This window comes from Gossypium arboreum, chromosome 10 (genome assembly GCF_025698485.1).
Source record: "Gossypium arboreum isolate Shixiya-1 chromosome 10, ASM2569848v2, whole genome shotgun sequence".
NCBI lineage: Eukaryota > Viridiplantae > Streptophyta > Magnoliopsida > Malvales > Malvaceae > Gossypium > Gossypium arboreum.
The window spans coordinates 117,698,865-117,710,010 of NC_069079.1; the positions used below are offsets into that span (position 1 = coordinate 117,698,865).

The following is an 11,146-nucleotide window of genomic DNA, read 5'->3' on the forward strand; positions in this document are numbered from 1 at the left end:
AGAGCATTCTATGAAAATAAATAAAGAATAAAACATTATCAAACATGAGAAGCTGCAAATCAAACTTCACATCTGAGACTGAATTCTCTTTGATTCACTGATGTCTAGTATTTGGTATTGGTAATCCTCAAAATTACAATCTTTTTTAAAGAAAAAATCAATACATAAGAAGTCGTCCATCTCCTACAATTATAAAATGAATCATTTTCTTAAATATAATTTAGTCATAGTATAACATCTGTTTAAAATAAAGTATGTGTAACTAACTTACAGGATAACCAGCAGACTGCAATTTGATAGGAACAGCCGAATGAAACCATGGAAGAAGCGAAGAACTACTCCAGAAGCTTGTTTGAAAGTTAATGGGTTATCAAAGGAGACTGTGTTTGCCATATCGAAACCATCTATTTTCTGAACTCCAACTAGGTTTGAATACTTGAGGCCATCTAGTCCGCTATCCTAACTCGACCTCGTAGATTGTGCTGGTAATTTGTTAAGAACATGGAGGCCGCAGTCATCGAGCTCCAACTTTCATGTTATCCTCACTACCTTAAGATCATGCCCCAGAGAAGCCTAGAGAGGTAAAGAGGAAACACAACATCATATCAGGTTGAGCAAGCTCAAGCATCTCCAAATTATATGCATATCAGGTTGTTCAAATTTGATTTCATTCCGAGTGGTTTCAAAGAAAAATCGTATACAAAAGAAGTCACAATCACAAATTTCATCATTTTATTAAATATCTTTTAGTCAAGCATACTTGATTATGGTTATTAGAGTTGCTAAGGGATGTCCTATTAAAGTACAAGTAACTTACAGCGTAACCAGCAGAGAGCAATTTGACTAGAAAACAGACAAACGATGGGGCAACAGAGTTTTTGCCATATCCGAACCATCTATATTTCCAAACTACAATTAGGTTCGAATATGTGAGGCCATCTCCGCTGAAGCTATACTCTGTTGTCTTAACTCGGCATCATAGACGGGGCTAGTTATCCTTATATTTAACTGTGCTTAAAGATGGACACTGTAAACCAACTAACATTGAGTGCAATAGTAAGACACATTACATCCTTAAAGGGAGACGAGAGTTCGAACTTTGGAGATGACATTGTAAGAGAGATAACCCCAAACCTTAAACATGGATCGTAAAACGGACACGTAGAATACCAAAAAAAAAAAAATGGACACTGCAGTCATCAAGCTCCAACATGCATGTTCTCTGCACTAAGTTGAGATCATGCCTCAGAGAAGCCAAGTGAGGTAAGAGGAAACACAACATTAGACCAGGCCATTTATTCTAGTGATGAAACAGTTACTTTCCAAGCAATACTGTTAGCAATCTGATCTCAGGTTGGGTTGTACAGGTCAGAAAAAGGCAACTTTTAAAACCAGCATCCTTACGACCAAAGACCACGTTCACGGTTTCACCTTAATACTTCAAATTTCAAGCTGCAAGAAGACGGTATGTTCTCAATGTAAAGGCTATCTTGGAGGAGTTAAAGTAATTTACACTAGCTTTCGATAATTTACATTCATTTTCACGAACCTGAGGTAGGCAGGTTCCGACAAAGTAAGAGAAACATGGTCACCCAAGGGATGAAAACAAATGTACAATTAATTCCCTATTCTTGCCATTCCATGGAACCATACCTGACCAGAAAATGTGTCCTTCGAGTCCTTTGACTTGATTTCCTTCTTTCGCAGACCCAACTCCGTAAGGAGAAATGCTCACAAACCCAACTCCATAAGGAGAAATGCTGCAACATATACAACTCAAATATTCACTTCTGATTCATAATAAAGATACTTGAACTGCTAAAAGAATATTATTGTACGTACATCAAGCATAGGTCAAATTTCTTGACTCCAATTATCAGAAATCATACAATCTGAAGCCGTCACAGCATGCAAAGTGGTATGCTTCTTTTCGTTGAAAGGAAGAAGCTTCCCTGAGTACAAGCTCCTTACAATCCAACCACTTGGCTGCAATAAATAGAGGATTCCATTACAAATATATATAAAACAGAAAATCAAAACAATAAATAGAATGGAAGGGGAATGGTGGAATGGAATAACTAAATATCTTTTGCAAAAGATGCTTCTCTGTGAGAGCTCAATATAATCCTTGTATCAGTCTGTTTATTCCCCACCAAACTACCTTCATAACCAACACTCGTACAAACGATTATGAATTTATAATGAAGCTGGAAGGGGAAAAAAAGGCACTGACCATCATGGGTATCGTTCTCTCTGAAGCACATTGTCGTAGGTGACGAGACGCCCTATTCTCACCTTCACAAACAATAACTGCCATCGATATTTTCTCAGCATCGAGATTTTGAATTAAGCACAGGAGAGTTTTGAACACACGTCCCCCTCCATGCTAGCCAACCCAAAAAGAAAATGGTAATTGTTTTAGACTATTTTGACTATGGAAGTGGAAGAAAAAGAAAAGGATATGTTAAAATTGATTGCAACTAAACCAATGACAAAGCATTGTTCTATAAGCTCAGAAGCTTAAAAGGTAGCAAATAATTCACACTTATGACAAGAATTTCAGCACCCTGACTACTATTACACGATATTGACATCAACTATAAAGCAGCTTTTGCAACAAACTAAACTTTGAATGACTAGCAAAATGATGTATGAACACAGACTGGAATATGGCACCCCAATGTGATCAAATTTAATTGAAACCTTTAAAAGTAGCCTCTTTAAGGATAGCTCAAACCATGATGGAACATTAACCATTTGCACACATAAATTTCATTACATTAACCAAAATGTTAAAGAATCTATGAAGTTCTCTATAAGACTAGAAAACTGCTATGTTAACTGAGCCCTCCTACAACAACGCCTGCTGCGAAGTATCCTTTAAATATGAATATGATCTTGCCAGGGATTTAGAGGTATTTGAGGAAACTGCTTTATATGCATGACTCTGGCCCTTTCTAAGGAACCAACAGACAGCATTTAATCATTAAAACCAAAAATGCTTGTAAATATGAATCATTCTTTGCACTCTGACACACACACACACACACACACACAAAAAAAAAAAAAAAGAGAAGTGTGTGAAACAATTGTTTTACTCATCAGGACTCAAGTAAATAATCAATAGGTAGCATATAACCTAGTGAGAGCAGCTTTAATATGAACAAGTCACTGCAATAATGTGCTTAATAAAAGAGACAATCAGAATAACCAACTAGAAGCAAAAAGCTGTTAGCACTATCTGAAGTACCTGAAACTGAAAATAGCATTTACCTGGATTACTTTTGCAAATTTGGTGCAGAAATGTGGCTTCCCATGAAGCATAACTCCTACTCCATCAAAAATATAGCCGCCGTTATCATGACGTACAGGCTTCCAAATTCTTGTAAGCCTAGTTTCTGGTTGATTCGATAGAATCATGTATCTGCAGGAAAAATAAATAAAATTGAAAGTTTTCATCAGAAACAATATCGAGGAAAGAACATGAGTATAAGTCCTTACAAATTAAAAGATGACAGACATTACTAGGAAAGGCATGATTATTGATTAGAGGCTTGGAGTTTTACTTTGAATCAATTGTGGAACCTAGGTGCTTATTAGGAACAATTCCAATTTATATTTGTATATATTCACAATAGCAAACTTATCAGGAACACTAACACAATTTTTTTTTTTTTTTCCTTTTGATACCATTTATGCCAGAATTCAACTGAATTTAAATTTGATAATAAGCATATACTAGTAGGGAAGTGTAAAGAAATTATTATCCAGTTAGCCCCAAAATTTCCCTGGAAAACAGCCAAGGAACAAGAAAGTAGACAACAGTAAATCAAGGAAAAAGTACTTAATTATAAAGTTACAGAAGAAGCTAAAATTTCTAAAAGGCAGTTGCACAAACAAAATTATGTTATTTTAACACAAAACCAAGCCTAAGATTAACAAGTGGCAAGTAAAACTAAGATATACTCACTTTTCAGGTGATAACGCAGAACCAGCTGTAACTGAATCAGTAAGCCACTTATCTTTTAGAATTAATGAATTCACCGCACATCCATACATGAATTTTTTTGTTTGTAGCTGGTAGTAAAAAATAAAAAAATTGTCATTCAAAATGGCAACACACAACAAGATCATGCAGACCAAACTTCTAACACTCTGATGGCCCTACTCGACTTGACAATCAAATTATACCTAATAAGTTCTAACAATACCTCACTCAGTGGCTAACAGATCCAAAAAGGATATATATATATATATATATAATAATAACCTAAAAAGAGTGATGAAATTAACAAATAACAAAATTTATTATCTTAAAAAAACATTATATTAGCAAGATTTTTAACAACTTTTAGGGGGGGAGGATTAAATCTTTGATCTTTTGGAGAAGGGCACTATAGTTCTTAGCATTGATGAAGGAAATTATGAACGAAACAAGGTGACTAAACCACCCAATTTTGTTATATAAAAGGTGGAAATACAATAATCTGTTAGGTTATATTTTGGAACACTTGCCGCACTGATATAGCATGGTTCAAAAACTGAACAGTGTTGTGGCTCTTGGATGATTGAAAAGAAGTGTCCATCATGGCTCTTATAGAGAGGAATTTAGCAGCTACAGTGTGATCCCAAACAAGAGCACTAGCACTTCTATCAATGTTCTCACTGGGATGCAACTAAATCAGATTAGAACCAGTTTCCATGCAGCACAACTTTCTGTTTGTACTTAGCTACATCTAATCCCTACAAGCATTAGTTTCCAACTAGCCACAAGTTATATGGATTTAAAGCTTGTGGCATAACATCATGTATCCTGAGTTTTGGCTGTCGTGCTTCTTTTTTCTTATTCTTCTTTTTACCAAACAAGCACTTCCTCCGATGTCATACTCAATTCACCTTTCTTTCTTGACTTCCTTAACACCTAAAAGATGGTCCAAGGTGATAACCTTCAATGCTGAAAGAAAACTGTAGCTGTACCATACCTCTTTGCCCTGGCGTTAAATGGAGCTTCACAAGCATCTTAACTAACCTCAAAAGAAAATTGATGTTCATACATAGACATGTCAATTGGCAGGGCCGGATCAGATTTGAATCAGGTCGATTCAATTTAGGTTAGGGTCATCTAAGGTTCAAATCATTCGAATTTAGGTCATTTCAGATTCAATTAATTAAATTCAAAACCAGACTAAATTTAAACAAATAATTTAGTCAAATCAAATTCTTTTAGAATATGAGTGGTTTAGATCATTCAAGTTTGGTCAGGTCAATCAAATTTGGATCAATTCAAGTCCAAGTTGATTCAAGTTCCAGACTTCGGGTTTTTTCAGGCTCCGTTAGGTAGTTTCAAGTTGTTAACTTTATATGATTAAATCGAGTTCTACTTCGAGTGAGCTCAGCAGGCCTTTCAGTTTTGTAGCAGAACTGACAGCTTGGTTTGTACTATGAGATAAATACTAACAAGCAAGAATTCTTCCATAAAAAGTGCCCAACTATCTTATCGAAGGAACTAATCACCTTGTTTTTTGGTCAATAGGAACTAATCACTTTTTCTTGTTTTTGGTTGAGAGTTGCACTGGCCAGAAGCTTTTGACCCTTGAAAACCAGAATTGCTCATCAATACTTAGAGAAAGTTTCCAACCTCCAATTTCCTATATATGTGTCAGAAACAAACTAAACCATGGCAGGATACTTATCAGTTCTCAGAAATTATACCAACTCAACACTTGTTGAAACAAATAAACATAGAGCAATATCTGAGGGATCAGGAAAAGAAATAAAGTTCTAACAGCCCACCTTTTTTGGGCATAGAATGATAGGAAGCTGCTGGAACTTATGCCTTGAACATCTCTTTCCCCTGTTCGAAGGAGATGGAACATCAACCAGAACAATACCACCATATTTCCAGATCAATCCTTCAATTTCCTTTTCCTTCGCTCTCGAAAATCCTGTAAGCAGAAATTTTATATCCTGAAATAAAAAACCCTTCTGATGCCTGAAGTGCATTGTTGAGCCCCTTTTACCATCTTCAATTTGAGCATCTGGTTTAAACCTTTTGCCAGGTCTCGAAGCAGAGGCTATATTAAAAAAATCAAGATTCAATATTCAAGAAATCCACAAAGGACAAGGAAATGCTATGTTTGTTTTCCATATAGAAGTATTACATTTTTTGTGTGAAGATTGTCGTGTGGTAAGCTCCTTGTTTTTCTGAAAGTCAACTTCGATTTCTGAGAAATGAACCCTTTTTCTTGCTGGAACCTTCATATCATTATTACACTCAGATTGCATCCCCTGAATATTGCTGCCTGAGTTATGAAAGACAGAGACATCTTCTGCAACAATCTGTTCAGCATTTGCCTTTGAACCACAATCCAAAAGTTTCGCTGCCTGAAGTCGTTGGCGAATCCTTTGTGGTAGAATAAGAAGAGAGCTCTTTCCCATGGATGGCTGGTATTGCAACTGGGCCCTATCTTTAGGATGTTCATAGTGCTTATCATTCATTCCTTCTCCATCTGGATTATTCACAGCAATATTTTCTTCAGCATCTCGACTAATTGTACACTCAGGTTTGGAGCTTTGAGCCAAGGACATCTCAGAATTTTTTTTATCACAAAATCTAATTCCACTGTTTTTGTCTCTCAAGTGTAAATAGGTCAATTGATTAACACAAAGTCTTGGACTTCCCAAAATAGAATCATTTTCATGCAAAACTTTACTATATATTTTAAGTGAGGTCAACTGCCTCCGAACTTTTGGTGCAGAATATTCACCATCAAATTCGGGCAGATCTTGCCTGGTCTCAAATGTAGATTCTACATGCATATTCTCATTCTGAGGTCCTACTGAGGAGAATGGACAATTTCTCGCACTATCTTCTCCACAATTTCCATTCTGACCTAATGCAGTACCAGCATTTTCTGAAGAAATACTGCAAGGAACAACGGAACAAAGGGGATCCACCAAGGATGGATAAGAGGATCTCACATCTTGAGAAACCATAATGCCCTCATCAACTTGGTCAGGTAAACCCTCAAAGTGTACACTTTGATCCGAAGCTATGTTAGATCTCTCGTTTGCACACTTCCTGACTAATGAGTTTTCATCAGGTGCAACATCAGCAGATTCAGAGAAGAAACTAGTCTCAGCAGCAAAACACATAGTGATATTTTTGGTTTTTGGTTTCAGCTGTTCAGGATCAGCTTCCTTCTTAAGATAGAAACAAAAGAAATGAAAAAGAAACACCAAAATTAGGAAATTTTAAATATTAAAAGAGAGGAACATCAAATGCCTAGTTAACATACAAGTACGTGCCCAAAATGAAGAGACAACCTAACGAACGTAAAATAATTTTAGACAAATAGACTTGGATATAAAAGAGATTATAACAAAATAACAAGCAACCTGCCAAATTTAAACAGCAAATACAGTGGTAAAACCTCAAAAACTAAACAAAGCAAAATTACCAAAAGTAGTAGCTCCAAAAAGTGCAGAAGAAAGCATATGAGATGCTTATAAAGCAAGTTAGAGATGAGCAGAGCATGCATTACCATTATGTATAATGGTAGGCAAATTAAAGGAAATCAAAGCTCTAGTATCCCAATAACTAGACCGAATCAAAGTTTGATGAAAGCTAGATGTGGAATGGCAAAGTTACTTTACAGATTGGCCATCAAATAATCTTACTAACAACCTTTATTCAAAGAAATTTATGATATTATCTATTTGCCCCTCCCAACACGACAGGTCTTTAATTCTTCTAAAGCTTCTTATTCTTAAATTCTGTATCACTTTCAGTCCCCCCCCCCCCCAACACCCCCAACACCCATACACACGCTAAAAACAAGGACTGTTCCACTCTAGACAACCTATAATTCAGAACCTACTGGGAAAATACTGCCCAAAAGCGTCAAGACTCATTTTGATAATTTCCTATGAAAATTACAGTGGCTACAAGCAACCCTTATTTTCCTCCTGTTTATTAAAACTGTAAACTTTGTTATTTATAAGACAACATGTACAAGCTAAAAATCAAACTAAATAACAAAAGGACCTGTGAGATTCAAAGATCAATAGAATAAAATAAAGTATGTACCTTCCCTGTCCAACCACCTAACCAACGACTTCTGAATCCATCGGTGACAAATGGACTTGCATTACTTTCCCCTGCTGCATATAAATGAAAGAAAATAAAGGACCTTTAAACATAGCATTATATGTTTAGAAGAAAAATAAGGGGAAAATATAATATTCTCACCAGCATTCTTCAGATCACATAAATCAGAACAATGCAAATCAGCCTGAGATTGAAGAGAAGCATCCACTTTTGAAAAGCCAACTCTCTGAAAGTGTACGAGAATCAGTCATCCAAAAGAAAAATGATAGAAAGTCAATCCGGTTCTTACAAATCCTAAGACTCCATCTTAACTAAACCACTAATTTGGGAAAGAAAATAGTTTTATTTTGGGAAAGAAAATAGTTTTACATATCTTGTTTTCTTCTTTATTGAGTTTAGCATGGGGAAGTCAATAGAAGATGAGACTCAAGTCTTTTACCTCTGCAGTTGCTGAAACATATGAAATCTCCTCGACCATCTCATGCAAAATTGGATCAGAGTTTTTTGAGCTAGCAGTTGGATAATCAGAAGGTTTATTTTGAGGAGAAAAGTGTTCTGCATTTTCAGTTCTATTCCCACTCCTGAAACAATCTTCAGATACAGGAGTGTCTTTGACTAAAGATACATCTGAATCACAAGCATGCTGATTACTAAAGCAACTAAAAGATAATCCAACATCTTCAAATGCATCAGCCATGGTTAAATCATCCAAGTCTGAAAGAAAGTCCATCTCATCACTTGTCTCAGTTGGGCAATCAAATGCATCTTCTGAGCTCTCCAGACGTGCTTGCTTAACCTGAAGGGCAGCTTCAAGTACCGCTGCTGTAGGCAAAGCTTCTGCACCTGAGTCACTCTTCACTAATTCATGTATTACTAAAGCTTCTGATGCGGCAATAGAGAGTTCGACTGCATCTTTAATATCAGTACTTTTGAGGTTTCTGCTAGTGACTTTTTCTATGGAATGCTCACTGCCATCATTGGCGTCATTTGATGATTGTGCACCAAAATTCTCTACATCTCTTGAGATGGAAATCATAGGCAAGGCATTTACTGCACAAGAACTATCTTTAGTTTGTATCAAGGCAATCTTTTCTCCAACATTCTCCACATCTCTCGGGTTGGAAGTTATAGGCAAAGCATTTACCCCACAAGCACTCTCTTCATTTTGTATCAGGGCAGTCTTTTCTGCAACATTCTCCATATCTCTTGGGATGGAAATTATAGGCAAAGCATTTACCCCACAAGCACTACCTTCATTTTGTATCAAGGCAGTCTTTTCTCCAACATTCTCCACATCTCTTGGGATGGAAATCATAGGCAAAGCATTTAACCCACAAGCACCATCTTCATTTTGTACTGGGTCATTCTTTTCTCCAGCTGGTATTTCAATTTGTGGTAATTGCAAAACATTTTTAGAGCCATGCTGAGTGCAAGCTGCACTAAAAAGTTGACTTTGGTAGTACTGTGAATCACCATCTGATGACAGATTTAGATGGAAATGAAGCACCTACAACTCATAATGCATACCAATCAGGCCAAAAATTCCATTCAAAAAATTCAAGTTCGTAACTAACAAATTTTAATATTAAGTGAAAATATGTTTCATAAGTAAAATCTTATCAAACAAAATTTCTTCTGCAAGTCTAATCAACAGATAAAAGTTATTTCTAATTCACACACAAAAAAAAAAACCTCAAACCCTAATTTTCTTTTCTAATACTATAAAACATAAATAATAGATAATAAAAACAACTTACATCCTTGGAAGAAGGAAAAGAACTAATTGGCGAATTGTCTTCTCCTGATAAGATTAAACAAAAACTATTACATCGAATATCTTCCTTTGACAGCAGCAATTCTGAATCTTCTCCTTGTATACATGAAAACTCCTATTTCAAAAATTATAATTATTATTTCACCAAATTTTATGCACAACAGTTTCCAATTTCAACCAAACAAGATAAAATTATCATCTGGCAGATAGAAAAGAAAAACTTAAAGTCACATGAAAACTCAGAATTTCCAAAAGTAATAACAACAACTATTTCACCAAATTTTATGCACAATAGTTTCAAATTTCAACCGAAGTAAGCAAAATTATCTTCTTGCGTATATAAAAGAAATGCTAAAAAAGAACAAGAACAAATCAAATTGTAAAAATTAATCCCAAAACAGAGAACCTTAAATTGTTGGTGAGAAGGGCTTCTGGGCTGCACTGCGGAATCTGTGATTCGTTGAAGACAAGCTGGAAGCCAAGCCAATTCCTATTATTACAACAAAATTATTTGGTTTTATTCTCTTAAACTCAGAAGTAATGTTAATTAATTAACAGATTAAAAGTAGAAATAATAAAGGGAAAATAATTTATCTTCATTTGCTAAGAAAAAAAAAACTTGAAGAAGAAAAGAAATTTTCACCTCGGAAAATTGGGGAGGACGAAACCCTAAGCTTCCCATTTGGACCCCAATAAAATTACAAACAGATTTTTGTCACACTCGCAACTCATAAGTTTCTTTTATGAGCATTTTCGCGCCAAAAAAAATCAGAATAAATAAGGTGAAAATATCTTTTAGGGATTGAATTAAAATAATCCTTTATTATTGAATAAAGGCTAAATCTTGGATTAATGCAATTTTTACCTCTAAACTTTATAATTAAATCCATTTGATATCTAAACTTAATAATTATGTCAATTTTTATATCGAACTTAAAAAGATAAAATTTAACGACTTACATTAACCCCAAATTTTAATGGAGTTAAAATTTATTATTGGCTTAATATAAATTATACTTATGTTCTTAAATGGTATTTAAATTTTTTTGATCAAATGTGATACTTAAACTTAACTATGATTACTTATTTAACCCCAAAATTTAACATTCTCAAAAAAAATTGACTAATCACCGAGCAACTCGAGATAAAAATATCACATAAATAATTTTACATCTTTATTTAACTCAAACAATTTTAAATAAATAAATAATTAGATAAAATATATAAAATTTATAAAAAATCATCAATATATAATTAAAAAT

The 11,146-nt window shown here is 34.8% G+C and overlaps 1 protein-coding gene across 4 annotated transcripts; it reads right to left on the reverse strand.

Annotated features, from left to right (window-relative positions):
- Positions 1–35: 35 nt before the first annotated feature.
- Positions 36–10,728, reverse strand: LOC108489549 (uncharacterized). 4 transcript variants are annotated; one of them, XM_053020419.1, is made up of 15 exons: positions 10,528–10,728; positions 10,291–10,374; positions 9,868–9,999; positions 8,550–9,617; positions 8,252–8,336; positions 8,090–8,160; positions 6,162–7,203; positions 5,794–6,074; positions 3,971–4,077; positions 3,274–3,424; positions 2,234–2,386; positions 1,843–1,986; positions 1,550–1,760; positions 818–1,452; positions 36–573 (listed from the first exon to the last, which is right to left on the reverse strand). In XM_053020419.1, exons 1-12 carry the CDS (start codon positions 10,564–10,566, stop codon positions 1,855–1,857), a joined length of 3,345 nt encoding a protein of 1,114 aa, XP_052876379.1. In that variant the 5' UTR covers positions 10,567–10,728; the 3' UTR covers positions 36–573; positions 818–1,452; positions 1,550–1,760; positions 1,843–1,854. The 4 variants fall into 4 exon arrangements, with proteins under 4 accessions (XP_052876379.1, XP_052876380.1, XP_052876378.1 ...); XM_053020420.1 differs by having other exon boundaries at positions 6,162–7,200; positions 8,090–8,163; XM_053020418.1 differs by lacking the exon at positions 818–1,452 and having other exon boundaries at positions 1,654–1,760; positions 6,162–7,200; positions 8,090–8,163.
- Positions 10,729–11,146: the final 418 nt, after the last annotated feature.